The sequence below is a fragment of the Onychostruthus taczanowskii genome, unplaced genomic scaffold, assembly GCF_017590055.1.
Source record: "Onychostruthus taczanowskii isolate IOZ18803 unplaced genomic scaffold, ASM1759005v1 scaffold63, whole genome shotgun sequence".
Classification (NCBI taxonomy): domain Eukaryota; kingdom Metazoa; phylum Chordata; class Aves; order Passeriformes; family Passeridae; genus Onychostruthus; species Onychostruthus taczanowskii.
The window spans coordinates 3,847,576-3,863,503 of record NW_024504012.1 but is presented as its reverse complement, the minus strand read 5'-3'; the positions used below and the strand labels follow the sequence as shown (position 1 = coordinate 3,863,503).

The window sequence follows — 15,928 nt, the reverse complement described above, 5'->3', positions numbered from 1 at the left end:
GCAGTGCAGAGTCTGTCTGTGGTGCCAGAGGGAGAGAACCATGGCACCACCAGGAACACCAAACTTCTTACCTTGGCACGCTGGGAGGAGCCCGGCTGGGCCGAGAGGGAACCTGGGGGGGTCCTCCATGGCCTTCAGCACTGGGAAATGGAGGCAGAGGTCCCGGGCGGAACGGGACTGGGGGAGCCCCCGACTGAGGGCCTGGAGAGGGAATGGCAGGAGCGGGTCCTCGGCCAGATAAAGGTCTGGTTGGGGGATTGTTCAAGGTAGGTCTCCTCGGAGTTGAAGGACTTGGAGGAGGTGATCTGGTGAAATATCAGAGATTTTAACAGTTCAGTAAGGTGGGGGTGCGGGTTTTGGGTTTTCTTTGATGTATTGTATTTTACTTTAAACAAAAGTTAAAACTTACGACAGATGTTTTTTATTGGCATTTTCCTTTGCTGTCAGTGTCAGAGGATCATGTACAATTAAGAATCACGTGTTTCCCACTGACAGCACACGAGCAAAGAGGTGAATAAAACGTATTTTATTATTCAAGTCCTAATAATGTTTTGTTAAGTGGAATTTCTAGGACATGGAGCCTGACATGCTGAATTATAACAGCTTGTAAAAGGAGGCCAAGTGGATACAAAACTGAGGTGACAGAAGCAGCTGCTACTTGAAGCATCAGAGAAGCTGTAAGTCCACTGGATGGTCTTTTGCAAGGCAAATATCCTGTCTAGTGCTCACATAAACACACCCACTGAATAGGTGGATATGTTTATGTATATGAACATATTCCCATATTATATATGGGAAAACGTTTTGATTTTCCTCACAGATGTCATTAAGACCTGGATGAGCATCTTCCCAAAAAGGCAGACAGGGAGGGAGCTCTTGATCTTGTTGGAATCCTGGTCACTGAGAATTTTACATTTTCTGTGCTGACAGGCACTGACCCCCAAGAGAACACTGCATTTGACCTGAGGCCGTGGAGAAGCTTCCAAAATGGAATGACAGAACTGGGATTGTGGGTGTGGAGTTTGAGTAGAAGTGTGTGATATCACATGGTGGAAAACTTAAAGTTTTAGAATACAGTAATATATATAAGATAAGATAAAAGTTTTAAGACAGAATCTAGTCCTTCTTCATCTTTTTCTTCACAAGTTTGAGTAGTATTGTATAATTAAATAAAAAAAGTCCACATTACAGGCCACGAGTAGTTAGTTATTAAGTTAAAAGTAAAAATAATTTAAGTGTCATTTCTTAATTAGACAGTTTACCCTTAAAAAGCCTTATAGAAAAAGAAATACATTTTTAGTTTGTTTGAGTGACGTGCTGTGGAACTCACAGTTTATAAAACTGTAATAGAGATAAAAACTAATAAACATCCAAACAAAATACCATCTCACACACTTAATCGCACCCTTAAATAAAAAGAAACAAAGACAGTGGCAGTGCCCCAGACAGTCAGGCTGACCACAGTGGCATTTACATTTTTGAACATGATTTTTTCACCTTGGGTTTTTCTCCTGGGAAGCTGAAAGGTAGCAAGAGGCTTCAGAGAAAAGAAAAACGATTCTTATTTCATTTGTTTCTTTTGTGTTGTGCTTATATCGAATGTGTTTGGAGATTGTTTATTTAAGGTGATTGCTTGATTGGACTCTGGTGTGAGTTGTTTTGACTTATTGGCCAATCAGGTCCAAGTTGTGCTGGGACTCTGAAAAGAGTAATGAGTTTTTATTATTATTTTTTTAGCATTTAGCAAGTATTTTTTCTGTATTTTTTAGTATAGTAGAGTATTCTTTAATATAATATAGTATAATAAAGTAATAAATTAGCCTTCTGAGAACATGGAGTCAGATGTATTGTTTTTCTCCGCCACGGCGCTTGCCGTGCATTTACATCAGACCACAAGTGCCTGTGCTGGTTTCCATGGCAGTCCAGCAGTGAGGCTGCTCACCTGCGTGCCTGCTGAAGCCAGGAGTCATCCACGGGTGGGGGAGCAGGGGTGGACACGGTGCTGGTGCTGATGTCCCCGATGATGGCCAGCGCCTCCTGCAGCGCCTGGTACATGCGCAGGGTCTCGTCCCGCCGCTGCGCCTGCTCCGCCGACTCCTCCATCAGAGTGTTCTGGTCCTCAGAAGAATACAGGTGAGCCAGCAGCTCTGCGTTGATGAATTCTTTTACCTGTTTTATCAGACAGAAAAAAAAAATCCAAACCACCAAAGAAACAAACAAAAGTCTATGGAAAATACGATGCAACACAGGGGAGATCAATGGAAGCAGGAGATTGAATCAGTTTCTCTTACTACCTTACACCAATTCTGCTGCAATTCTGCATCTCTGAGGTGACACCTCTGCTTACACTTCATTTCCCAACAGCTCCCAGGAGCCAGCTGGCATTTTGGGCCATTTCTAAAGGGCTGGCTGGGAAGTAAACGGTAGTACCATCAGATATAAATTCCCCAGGGAATGGGAATTTTCAGGGTTTATGGCATACCTGTCAATTACTTTCTTAGCAAGAATTTATCCTACTGTAGGATAAATTCCAGCAAGTCTGGAATTTCCAGCAAGTCTGTCAGATTCTGAATAACCCATCCACACACATTCAAACTGAAGGGAGAAGTCTCCAAGTAATCTAATTTACTATATTGATTTCCTGCTATGCCTGCCCTGGTTAGAGAAACCTGGGCCACATTAAGAGACATAAAAAGCTAGAGGTACTCTGATTAAATAAGACTGTGGTAAATAGACCAACTGCTGACCTACTAAATCCTTGCATTTGAGACTTGTTGCTATTCTGATCTATTTCTCATCTGGTGCTTTGCTCCATAAAGCTTTTTTGAGCTGGAGATACTGATGATAATACATTCCCAGGATTCTGATTACATAAACCGGAGCTCCGTTTGCACATGGGTTTGTGCTAGTTTTGTGATTTAAAGCCTGACAGTGAGACTAAGGCAATGCTTGTGTTTAGACAAGGTCAGTGAGAGCAGTGAGCCAGCACAGCCATGGGACCCTTTCTGGTCACCAGCAATGAGCAGGCAGCCAGGACAGAGCTCAGAGGGAAACAAAACCATATTGCCTGGGCTTGGCTGTCATTTCCCATTCACGTATGACAGGAGATGCACAAATTCTTAGTAAAGCCTGCAAAATTTTTCCATGAGTTTCATGCTGTTTTCCAGTAGATGGTACTGATCAAGAGCCAGAGTACACTACTTTCCTTGTGATTGCCAAAAACTCCACATTAAAAACAGATATCATAGTTAAACAGCATCACATTCTGCTCGATGAAATGAGCATTTTAATGGCATCACTTCAAAAAAAGAAGTCCTAAAATTAGATTAAGGCCAGAGCTGATTGTAAAGGCATTGTTAAACCACAAATATCTGTTTGAAAAAAATCAGCCTGTGACAATTATCATGAGAGCTCCCTGTCTGTCACTGGCAGAGGATTTGAGTAAATCTCTGAACTCCTCTGGAAAGGGAAGACTGCTGTGTTAAGGATGGATCTTAGATCAGCCTCCTGCCCTCCTGTGCTGTACTAGACGGAGGAAGATCTTCCACCAGAGCCACTTTCTCCAGCTTGGAAATGGAAGGGAAAGTGATGCTTGCTCATGTTTGCTCCTTTCTGGAAAGCAGACTCACAGGAATGGTTTAAAACATTTTCCTTCACAGACATCAGGCCTGCAGTCAAAGCTGAACCATAGCAAGCATTCAAATGCCAGTGCCCCAAATCTGCCCTGGCACTCTGAAATGGGGCGAGGTGGGCTTGGAACCTCCTCAGTGGGAAGACAACACATGGCACTGCCTCAAATGCAAACACAACTCGTTCCTGGACCCGCAGCTTGGCAGTAACAAGTCCTCTGGAGTTTTTCTCCTCAGCTGAGATCACTATCAGTCCTGTGTATGGAGCATACACTGACTGCTCTTAGGACCACCCCTCTTGTATAATCCAGGGTACCAAGGCACTATGAAACACAAACTTGCATGTGTGTTTTTGGTTTGGGCATGTTTGAATTGGTAATGGTAACTCAATGCAGTTCTGTGTGGTAAATGTATTTTCTTTTAAGGTAATCAACATCCACCCTAGGGGAAGAACAAGGGATGCACTTGGACTACAACAACGTAGGCTTAGGTCCCAAAATATACTCAGGGACAGCATGTAATTATTTTCTGTACACTGAGTTTGAATCTGATACTTTCCTTGAATTTTAAGTACTTGTTTATGGGCCCACAAAGTGGAAAGGAAGTTCTAGGAAAACTTGGGAGGTTGCAATTGTCATGGAAACAAATTCCTTGGGATCAATTTGTTTCCAGAGTTTTGGAGGCAACATGATGGGGCAGCAGAAAATACAGAATATGTTGATTAAGGGGGAGGGAGGGTGTTTTCACTTTCCTGGTGGATGGGTTGGACTTCTGAATACTCCAAGGAACACACACAACTTCACAGGACCCACCTTCCATCACAGCTCCACTCCTTTCCAGATCTTTGCACAACCTTTTGGCAGGGTTCTGCACTCTTGATTCAACCATTTCTTTCTCTTTTCAATAGCCCTGATTTTTAAAAATTCCTATATAACCTATTGTTTTCAATATGGTATTTTAATGCCTATACTGTACGGAAAGAAATTCATTAATGCTTCTAGTGTCAGTCTTCACAGTTCTTTAAAATGTTTGGATTCTTTGCCACAGATTTAACCTCTAGGATGGAGGTGTAGGCCTCAGCTCACTAGGAAGCCCAAATGCAGCTTGGGACTACGAGGTCAGCTGAAAGATTGGTGATATTTTAAGTGTGTGGTTTCTGTGTGCCAGCCTGGCAGGCTTTATCAGTGTCACCAACAGCTGATGAGACTGAAAGCACAAAATCTCACAGTAATCTACTTCTGAGGGATGCACACAGTTCAGAGACCCCTAAATGATTCCAGATGAGGAGGTGAGTGGCAGAAAATTTAATGTAAGCTTTCAAAAGCAACCGCTCACTGAGCTCTGCTGTTTATGAAATGAAAGCTAAACCCCAGCCTTTCCTAGGGCACTGGAGATGGGCTAAGTCAAAGCAGCGAGCTGCTAGCAATGATCTGGAAAGAGTAGTGAGGACACACACTCAACTTCTGAAGTCTAGAGCATGGCTGATTTCCAGAAAAAAAGGCAGTTCCATTGTTCCCATGGTTTTTTGTAAAAACTCACCCATGACTAGAGCATTACTTACTTTCTGACTCCCCTAAGCCCGAAGAAGTTTAATGAAAAATCTCTTGCCCTCATGCAAAAATTCTGCTTGTGTTAAATGTACATGGAAATCCCACTGAAATTTCCTGTCCAACCACCTAACTCTTAAGTGCAACACAAACTCCACAGGGCTAATGAAATTCATCAGATGAAGGCCAGAGGTGGCTCTGAGTCAAGAGTATATGCTACCTCCTAATCACATTTGCCTGACAGCACATTGCACTGGTAAAGGCTGACTGGTTTGATGACCTCTCAGAAATGGTGCAGCTCAGAACTAGCAGGGGCTGTGTGGGTCCCATCAGTAATTTGTATGGCAGCAGTGGCACTAATATGAAGCTTAGTTTTCAACAAGGTCCATTCAGAACTCTGCCAGGATGTGAACACTGAGATCCCACTGCAGTGGAAAAACAATGGTACCACGAAGCAGTTTTTTAAACCAAATAATCTTCAGATCTAAGAAAGACACACACAATAAATCAACCAACCACATCTGCTTATCTAAACAACAGTGTCCAAAGCTTCCAGATTTATTCCTTGGAAATAGTAACCTGAAAATATAAAGAAACCCAAACAGAATAAGAACTGCTTTATGAACCCTGACAAAGGCCTGCAGATGGAAAACCAAAGAAGCACAACTCTGCTCTACTGCTCTCACAGGCTGCCCACACGGAGCTCCCAATTCCTTTTCCTGTTATATCAAAAGCAAGACATCAAATAAAAACCAAAACAAAACCACCCCCACCTTGATTTACTTTTAAATAATAATTTATGTTCTGATTAAGAACTAAATTAATTCTTTAGGATTTTGGGATATGCACTCAAGGCAGTGTGCCAGCCTTCAAGAAGGCTGCAGAACTTCCAAGTACTGTGGAATATTGGAATATTTTGCCCACGAGTGTGACATTAATTCTTCTCTTTAGTAGCTGCTGTTGCTGCTGTGTTTCAGAGGTGTGTTTGAGAGTGAGAGATCTGACAGACATGTTGAACTGATTTACAACTGTGGCTGCTACTTACATTATTGATCATGAGGTGCATGATTGTTTTCGGGATCAGATCTCGGATACATTTGTTAATAATAGACATGTAGGAGTCCACAAGATTTCGAATTGTCTCCACCTGTCTTTCCAGCTGGGGGTCCATTGAAAAATTATCTGCTTGGCCATTCTCTTCAGTTTCAGTCTACAAAGAAGAAAAAAAAAAGCCTTTCAGATTGAAGTAAACTTGAAACATATTGGGGGGAAAAACCCTGGACTTACACTGTAGTAATCCAGCAACATAACTCATACAAAGACTATCCACAGGTTAAAATATGAAATATGAAATATGTCTTGGATTATTTAACATTGGTGTTCAGCATCATGAAATTTGGACCTTTACTGCCAAATGAGACCTTTTGCACAAAGCACGCGTATTTCCATGCAAATTCGTAATTTTATGTTAAAGAAAGTTTTCAGACAAAGATACACAGTGGTAAATGTCCCACCGATAAATTATTTCAGATCACTTACTGCAATAGTTATCAAATTTTTTACCATTCACATTCAGCCAGCTGGACCCATGCAAGAAAGCAGCACTGTAAGTCTGGATTTTTAATTTTACCCTTCTGTGGGTTAAACCCACCTTTGTTATTTAAAGCTGACTTATTTGTGACAAATGTTGCAGTTCAGTCTCAGACTTGTTAGATGTGAATAGCACTTATATAAGCAAAGGGTTTGTAAAAGATAACAGCAAAAACATCATTGCTTCCAATGCTCAAGGCTGAATTATATATTTGAAGTCTCTTTTTCACTGGATAGAAAAAAACTTCTTTGTATGTAAACAGCTGACCTAATTAAATACCAGGAACTTTAACTGGAAGCTAAAAGGCCTATACTTTGCCTCAGTCTGGCCTGTATAAATATAGGAAAACCTAAAAGAAAAATAGTAACCTTTTGGTGAAAATCCGACTGCTGTCTGAGGCTTGCAGATGCCAAAATAATGGAATTTCTACCCAGAGAGTACAAAGAATAATGTTCCTCAGACTGTGATATAAAACTTCTCCCTGAAACCAACTGCCAAAGCATTAATAGCACCAACTGTAAAATCTAAATCTGAGTATCTGAGTATGCTTCTGTGGGTACCTAGAAGCATAAAATCATAGAACCACAAAGTGCTTTTGGTTGGAAAAGAAGAAGCTTTTTGAATTCAAAGAAGACTTTTCTGACTTCAGCCTTGCAGCTCATGTTGTTCCACCCCGCCTTGCAGGCAGGGACAGCTCCCCACACCAGGCTGCTCAGTATCCCATCCAACCTGGCCTTGGACGTGAGGAACACAAAGAAACAGAAAGCACTTGCAAAACTGAAGAAGCCAACAAGGAGAACGAGCTATGTATCAGCCAGAGCCCTGCCAGCACAGCTCCATTTACAACAGAGCTTTTAGCTAAAATTGGCACATGGCTGGTGCTTTAAAGATTTCTGGAGCAGCTGAGATCAGTATCGAACCCACCAGTGAAAGGCCATTAGTGCTAAATATGCAAACATGTCACCAAAGAGGCTTCTCCCTGCAGGAAACTGGGCCAAGAAGGGGTTCCTGGTTTCATGCCCTAGTGCAGGGTCTGCCTCTGCTCACGCAGCATTGCCAGGTAGAGCACTTGTAACCTTTCAAACTACAGATTGGTCAGTCCAGGCTAAATGAAATGGAATGTTTGTGACGTGTTAAGTTCTAGTTTTGTTAAGAAATAAGACCCAATGTACCATTTAGAAACAAAACTGAGTGTTTGTAAAAGAACTTTCAAAAGTATGGGTGAATTACTGGAAAAGCAGCTGATCTTTAAAAACAATTAGCTGTGCTTCCTAAAAATCGTGTGACTGTGGAGGACACTGAAAGGGCTCTCGATGAAAACAGGGTTTTCAACGCTGTAACAATGGTAGACACTACCTTAAAAACCTTAAACGTTTTGTTAATAAACTACATGTAGCCAAGTCACAGTGCAAAGACTACTTTCCTTAGCCTCCATGTCTAAAGAAAAACTAATGGTAATTTTCCTTGTGAAATACCAAAGAAATAAAAAAATCATACATCCCTCATATATCTGCAGATTTTAGCCAAGTAACTACAGACCAAAAATGCCCCCTTCCCAGTTCCCCTGTATTTGACATCTATTCTCTTTCTTTTCTTCTTTGCTGTCTATATAAAGTGCAGTTTGTTCATGTATTTTTTTCCTTTTATTTTTTTTTTTCTCTTTAAATTACAGATTGCAATAAGATTCCTAACTGGCTAAGCAGCAAAGTGACAGATGTTTATCATTATCCTCATCAAGAGAATGTAAAGTAAAAATAGTAATTTGTCTCTGATCTTTCAGGCAAAGGGTAATAGTCTCGTGTTTGAAACTGTAACAGAGCTGACTTCATACTGTTGATTTATTTTCTCTGAAATCAAAAAAGATCAATCTTTCATAACTTTACAGTAATTTATTATGAAAGCTTCTGGCCATAGTATTCCTAATGATTGGATGTCTCAACTGAAGGCTTTTCATGCCAGAAACCATCTTGTTTGCATCGCATCATGCAGATGGAAATCTGCCTCCAGCAGGTTTCTGTGCCCTCCAGGACCCCTCCAAGCATTAGAAAGCTTTCTCTGCTCAGCTGCCTCAGCCCCGTGCCAACAGCAGCAGCCAGAAATGAGGGTGCCTGGCAAGGCTGGGCATCCCAAGTGACAGAGATGCCCTGTTCCACCTCCAGGCCATTCTTTCCCAGCAGCTCTTGTCTCTCTGAGCCTCACAGTGACCCCACCTTCAGTGCAGGTCATCCCTCAGCCTCCATCCCTGTTTCTTACAGCATGGCTCCTGCAATGAAAGCCTGCTCAGTGAATAAACCCAAAGCAGAGCACGGGAGCAGACCCTGCCAGCTCTCTGCCCACTGCTAACAGCGTGGCCAAGCTGAGCAGGAAAGGAGAACAAAGAAGGTGCAAACAGCTTTCCATGCCTCCTTTCCCAGCCAAGGCAACCCCAGTCCTTTCAGCTCCTCATCCCCAAGCCAGAACTCACTAGTTCCAACAACAAGTGTGAAGTGACAGCACATGAATCTGGACTAGGTTTTTAGTCAGTTGACTCTTGCTTAATGCTGCTATTAATTGTTGACAGGAATGGAATATTACAACTTCAAAGGAATGCAACTGCAATTACTTTAGGGAGTTCTGCAAACCTCCAACAAAGAAAGCTAAGGAAGAAGCTAGAATGCTAAAACACAGGTAAAGGAAATTAATTCACCTAGGAAAACTCTAAATCAGAGTATGTGATAGAAACATACCAAGGCTACAAAGAAGCAACAGGTGAAAAAAACACAGATGAAGAGAAGGTAAGGTGGGAGCCAGGGGGTGCTTCCATATACCCTTCCACACACCCCCAGACATCGTTCCCTTCTGCTCCCTGCACTTTAGACTGAAATATTGATCCCTTGCACTGTGCTTTGGTCTCACCTGTCTGAAGCTGCTCTGTGATCCCTGCAGAAAAAGGTGCTGCTGAAACCCAGGGTACAGCACTGCTGCTTTCCAACTTCCCTGCATTCACACACCTTCTGTACTAAGAATGTGTTAAGGATTAACTAATGTGTCATACAGGAGCAGACTAAAAACTGCCTGTGAAATCCAAACCACTGAAGTTTGTGGGAATTTTACTGCTGGCTGCAGTGGGAACAGGATTTCATCATTTCTACCAGAAAAGTTATCGATCTTCTGAAGATTGTGAGCTCTCTGCTGCAAGAGGAATGATTTAGTGTGGTACTGGGGATGCAGGCATGAGAACTGTGTGCAATCCAAAACGAAAGAGTAATACCTTAGGCTATCAGCGTAATTTTTCTGATTGTAGAAATTATAAGCAAGTTCAAGAATGCCCCAAGGAAACTTAATGAAAAGGGATTCCTTTTGAAATTCACAGCAAAACTGGGTAACACACTGAAAACAGTCCTGAGCTGGCCACACAGAGAGAGCAATACTTCTAATTTCCATGATTTCATTACATTCAGGGCAGCTGCCAGCATATTTAAGAATGTCTTGTATAACATTCCTGATGTCAGTTCCAAGAAGGAGCATTTGTCTGGCATTTTCATTAGAGAAGTGTATCAACCAATTTTCTGTAATCAAAAAGGCATTCTATTAACAATGACCAAGAGGAAGCAGACTGGAAGGTGACTGACTCAAGGGTAAAAATCAGAGCAGCAGCAAAGCAATGCTCTGTGCAGCACAAAATATGTCCATGGCTGCAGTAAGAAATTACTCATTTAAAAGCTGCTTTCAGCCCTTTCATTTACAGTTCCAAGTTCATAACAACAACAACCACCTGAGAATTAATTATTCCAGCCAGATTGTACTTATGTTTTAATTCACAGCTGCTGAGAATGCATATAAAATCTATTTTATGTATCCCTGTCCAAGTAAGTTTTTTCTTTAATGCACCAACACTCAGCACACTGCAGTTGTCCTAACCCGCCCTGCTTTTCCCTACATCTTTACAATTGATTCTCTCTTCATTGCAGTTAGATGCTGGATATATAATTTAGCTAAGATCCTCTCAGCTGTACATAGTGTGCCTTTTGCCAGAGGACTGCTGAAACCACATGATGGCTTCACACAGGGAGGTTTTCTTACTGGAAGGAACCACAAGTAAATGACAATACATTACTTTTGTGTATTTACAACAAAGCAAGCAGCAGAAAAAGAACACTTCCCGGGTAGCTTGGAAGCTGTCCTTTTCCCTCACAGAGGGTGACTTTGCCACTCTCTTCCATGCTTTCAGCATGTCCTGACTTTGTACTGCTGTTCCCTTTACTGAGCCACCCACAGGCTGCCCCTTTCAGCTGCTATGCCTTCATTAGCAGCCTGGAACTGCTCTGAGCAGAGGTTATGATCTGGCTTGCCCTCACACACAGCATCTCTCTCACTTCATAACCCCCAGAAGAATGATACACCCTAGTGCAGTTTGGTTCACAAGTGTTTTACTCTCTGGATTAGCTTAAACAATCATTTACTCCTGTTCTTCTCTGTGGCTACAGACATTGCCCAGGACAGACCATGAGTTAAATCTTCCTGCTGAATGCACACACTGCTCCCCAGGTACCTCCATGGCTTTAACCATCCCAAAAATTCCCAGTCTGGCAGGCTCTCTCCCTGCCTTATTCCATAGAGAAGCTGATTTGGACCTATGAGACTGAGAGGAATGATATATTACCAGAACTCCAAGAAATCTGGACTTATTTAATCTCACAGGTTGACAACGAATCGTGGCAAACCAATCCAACCTCCTTTTGGAGCAGGCATTAGGATCTTATGGGTATTAACACAGATCCCACACATCTCAGACCTCTGCAAAGCTTTCTGACAATCTCAAGTGACATTTTCATTAATGGAAATGTGCTTTCCCTGCACTTACAGTTTGCATGCTCATTGCCATAGAAAAGCTGTCAATGGCTCACTGGCAAAGTGGAAAACTGTACCAAGGGGACTTTCATGTGGGGTGTGGTTTATAATGTGCTTATTAATGCCTTAATGCTCAGGATGGTGGGTCATGGCCTGGGTTTGTTATATGTACAGATGAGAAGAAACTGGAAGGGAATGTGAACAAGTTAGATGACAGGAATGGAGTTCACAATGACCTAGAGAAACAGATCCAAAATCTAGATGAGTTTATTCCGAATAGAAAGTATTTGACTTCACAGAGTCTCTTGAGTTGGAAGGGACCCTCAAGGATCATCAAGTCCAACTCCTGGCCCTGCACAGGACACCCCAAGAATCCTACCATGGGGTTCATTAGGCAGGAATAAATCATTTAGATGTGAGAATGGAGCAGTTCAGCAGAAAAGGAGCTGTGTTCACAGAGCAATAGAAACACAGCATGAGTCAATAATGTCTTGCTGTTACAAAATCATTACAAGAATTGTGCATCCAGTGCTGCTTATCACACCACCAGAAATTTAAGGAACATTTTGAGAGTGTTCACGTGAAGCCATTGAAGATGGTTCAGGGCTCTGCAAAATATTACCTGAAGGGAAAAGGTAAGATAAATCGGGACTGATGAGTTCAAAAGAAATCACTTGTGGAAGGTTAGAGATGAGCATCTTTGCAGACAGCAAAAGATGTCAAATAAATATTTGGAAAGTATTTTATGGCAAGAACAGTGAAGCACAGAAATAGATGGACTAGGAGAGCTGCAAATCTCTTCTAAGGATTAGAGGAGCATCTCTCAGAAAAGACCTAGGTACAGAGACTTTTCCTTGAGAAAAAGAAATAGACAACTTCCCACATCCCTTCCATCCAGCAGGTGCTACTGGGTGCAAAGTGGTGTGAAATTACCCACAACACTGCAACAAGAAAAGGGATTTCTGAAAATGAAAAAAAAAAAAACCAAAAAAACCAAAAAAACCAAATGAAATTACAGCACCTTCAAAAAAAAAAAAAAAAAAAAACAAAAAAAACAAATGAAATTACAGCATCTTTTACTTTTTGTTCTATGCAAAAATCAAGTAAAAAAGAAAACCTTGCTGTGAATAGCTTTCTCCCCTCAAAGAATCAGCACTCCAATTTCACCATTTGCTGCCATGTATGTCTCTCACACAAAGGACTTTTACATAACCCTCCCTACACTGCAAGTTTTGACTGGGGGCCAACAGCTGCTTCATGCCTTTCAGAACAGACTGCTGGACAAGCAAAAGCAGAAAGAGGCTGGCATGAGGAAAACAGCACCTTTGTTTATAAAACAAATACTACTGTGGAATTTGCAAACTTTTCAGTCAAAGAATTTCCTTGTCATAACAACACATGAAGTGCCCCATATTTATAAGAGCACATTAGGAAAAAAAATCTAGGATATGAGATACTATTGGCATGGTATTTGCTATTATTTCAGTGTAGAAGGATGTCAGTGGATATTGGGAAGTCACAAACACGGTGAGTTACCCTGGAATTCAAGTCATGATGATGATGATGACTCGAGGTGCAACCACTGGCCTAGATGATGTTCAGGCTGAAATTTATTGTGGATTTGTTACCAAATGCATGAAACACAATCCCAGAGACAGCAGCCTGATCCAGAAGTGGCCATTAGCTGCGAGGGGAACAGCATCATCTGCTGTGAAAGGAGGCAATCAATGGGTGGAGGCATCAGCCGGACATGTCAGGATTAAAGGATTAAAGCTACTGGCTCTGGTATGCAGTCCCCTAAGAACCAAAACAAATACAAATCCCACAGTTTCTACCAAAGAGGATGAAAACAGAAAGCAAGAAAATTAGTGATCCATGAGGCTGATCAGGGAAGTATTAACACGAAGACTGAAATCACACCTTGCCTCTCTTCTCTGTTATTTACCTCCCTTAGCAGTAACCATGCAAGAGAGGCTCACTAACAAAATTCTCATTCCAACAACAAGGCTCAGCTGAAGGATTCCTTTAGGAACACGGAATTTTCTTATTCCCGAGATTAAAATGGGGCAAGTAAGTGCTCACTGCACAGACAGGGGCTGAGTGAAATACTTTGGCTGAGATGACATGTTTAAAGTGCAGTTTACAACTTAATGTGTCTAAGAGTTGCACTTTTTTCACCAAATGTGATCATTTCAGCCGTAGGTACCCAGAATAATGAACTAAAATCATAATTCTGTTTGAAATGAATCCTGTACTGAACTCTATTCTGTGGTCCCTCCTCATTTGTTCCAGCTGAGGTGGTAACTTCGGGGTACTCAGCAGCCTGGTTGAAGTAAGTGTGACTAGAGGAGGAGGAGGAGGAGGAGGAGGGGAGGGCAGCAGATCTGTGAGCAGAGCTCTGTGCATGCCGGGAGGGATGGGCTCCGAGGGGCCTTGCAGTGGGGGAGCTCTGTACAGCATCCAGTGCTGGCCTCTATAAATTCCAACCTTGTCTTTTATTTTTACTTGATCTAATGCAATGTGTCCCCTGTAACTCTGCTCTTTTCCATAATTAATGGTTTCTAGGAAAATATTCTGAAATTCTCCCCTGATAAGCACCTAGACAAACTTGATGTTTCCTCTCTGAGACACAAAAGAGGATGTTAAACTGTTTTCACCCCCACATCCCTCGAGCCATGAGAAGTACCAGATCTGTCTCTGCTGGGCCAGACTAAGCCCTGGTTCACCACAAACTCAGTGCAGCACCGACAAATGATCTCCATAGTAAATGATGCAAATAAGAAATGTCAGCATGTTCCAAAATTCCTCACTTAATCTTATTGCCAGTTGTATAGTCTGGATAATCAGTAAATAAATCCCTCTAACTTTGCTCAAATCCTTAGGGACTGAATACACAGAGAGAACTTTCTAATTCATTCTCATTAACCTTCCCAGCTCTAAACAAAGTAATTTCCTACTTCTCTTAGTGGCTGAATTTTCCACTGGCCTCTGCAACACCTGATTTAGCAGCAATGATTTCTCACTTGTGATTTCTCTTTCGAACTGGCATTGTTCTTTTTCCTCACACATATGCTTGCTGGAATAGCACGAATCAGCAAGATTTAAAACCTCCCATTCTTAAGTTTGAAGCCCCTAAAGGGAAATTGCAGTTGTGATGCCAAGGAACACAGTCGTACGTTATTTGACTTTTCCTCGGCCAGGCTGACAGCAGAGGGGGAGGAAGGGAGGAAGGAAAGGGGAAGGGAGAGGAAGATGGCATTTTAATAGCACCCACACTGGTTTCACACAGTTGGATCTCTGTGCTCTGGAGCAGCACCGTTTCCGTTCCCTTGGCCTCACTTTCAGCCAGCACTGCTCAGCCAGCCTCTATGGGAACGCTTCTCAATCTTTTTTTCCCAGCATGGACCTCATCATAGTACACAAATCTGTCTTGTGGACAAGCCCGTAGCCCACCTTTTACCCTGAATTTTGACAGCCCATTACCAACTCAAGCCTTGCAGGGACCACCCCACCCACGTCCCACATGTGACTGTATGAGCCAACATTCCTGCCAGGACAAGATAGATTATCTCTCCACCTCTTGGCCCAATTCTCATAGTCTCTGTAGTACCCACAGTAATTGCCTATCTGAAAAAAAAAAATAGTAAGAAAAAGGAATGTATTTAATCTAATTTAGTAAGTGGATACACAAGAACCACCAGCATCTTATGTTGACAAATCTGCCCTTCCCAGGTGTTAATCATATCTCAGGCATAGCTTGGCCAGAGTCCTCATCAACACATTTCATTTGATAATTCAGGTCCTAAGATTCAAAGCTCTCATCCACGTCAGTGTGTTTTCCATAAGCCCTCTGTCAAGCAGAGTGACAATGGGCTACAAATTCTGGCAGGAACTCTTACCCCAGCAGAGCATCAATGAGCACCATATCCACAGTCTCAAAAATTTAAGGTCCCCTTTAAAGCTGCAAGCAAAAATGGGACCCGCAACATTGCTGAGGTAAAAAAGCCTCAAAACAGAGCAGAGGAGGAATCTGAAAACATTGAGCACTTTACTGAAATGTAATAAATACTTCTAAAGAAAAGAAAATCATCTATAGAGAAGCATTTTGGATTCATGCCACAAAAACAGACATTGAAAATTATTTGGTAAAATTATTTTCAGAGTAAGAAATGAGTTGTGAGCAACTATGACATACATAACATTTATGACATGGCTTCTATTTTGTATAACTATGACAAACCCTTTATATGAATTCTATAAAAGCAGTAGAAAATGAAAGAATTTTTTTCCCTCCTAAAAATAAATTTTATTTAAGAGAAGGTGAGATTTTG

The 15,928-nt window shown here is 41.8% G+C and overlaps 1 protein-coding gene across 6 annotated transcripts in view; it reads right to left on the bottom strand.

The window, feature by feature from the left end:
• DNM3 (dynamin 3) overlaps positions 1–15,928 on the bottom strand; it is a 171,731-nt gene that overhangs the window by 18,710 nt on the left and 137,093 nt on the right. For all 6 annotated transcript variants that reach the window (XR_005953821.1, XM_041420217.1, XM_041420220.1 and 3 more), the window contains 3 exons: positions 6,222–6,386; positions 1,943–2,169; positions 72–305 (listed from right to left, as the gene is read on the bottom strand). Coding sequence is in view for 5 of the 6 variants with exons in the window: in XM_041420217.1 (XP_041276151.1) it covers positions 72–305; positions 1,943–2,169; positions 6,222–6,386 (626 nt within the window). In the remaining variant the exon portion in view is untranslated. The remainder of the gene's footprint in view (positions 1–71; positions 306–1,942; positions 2,170–6,221; positions 6,387–15,928) is intronic.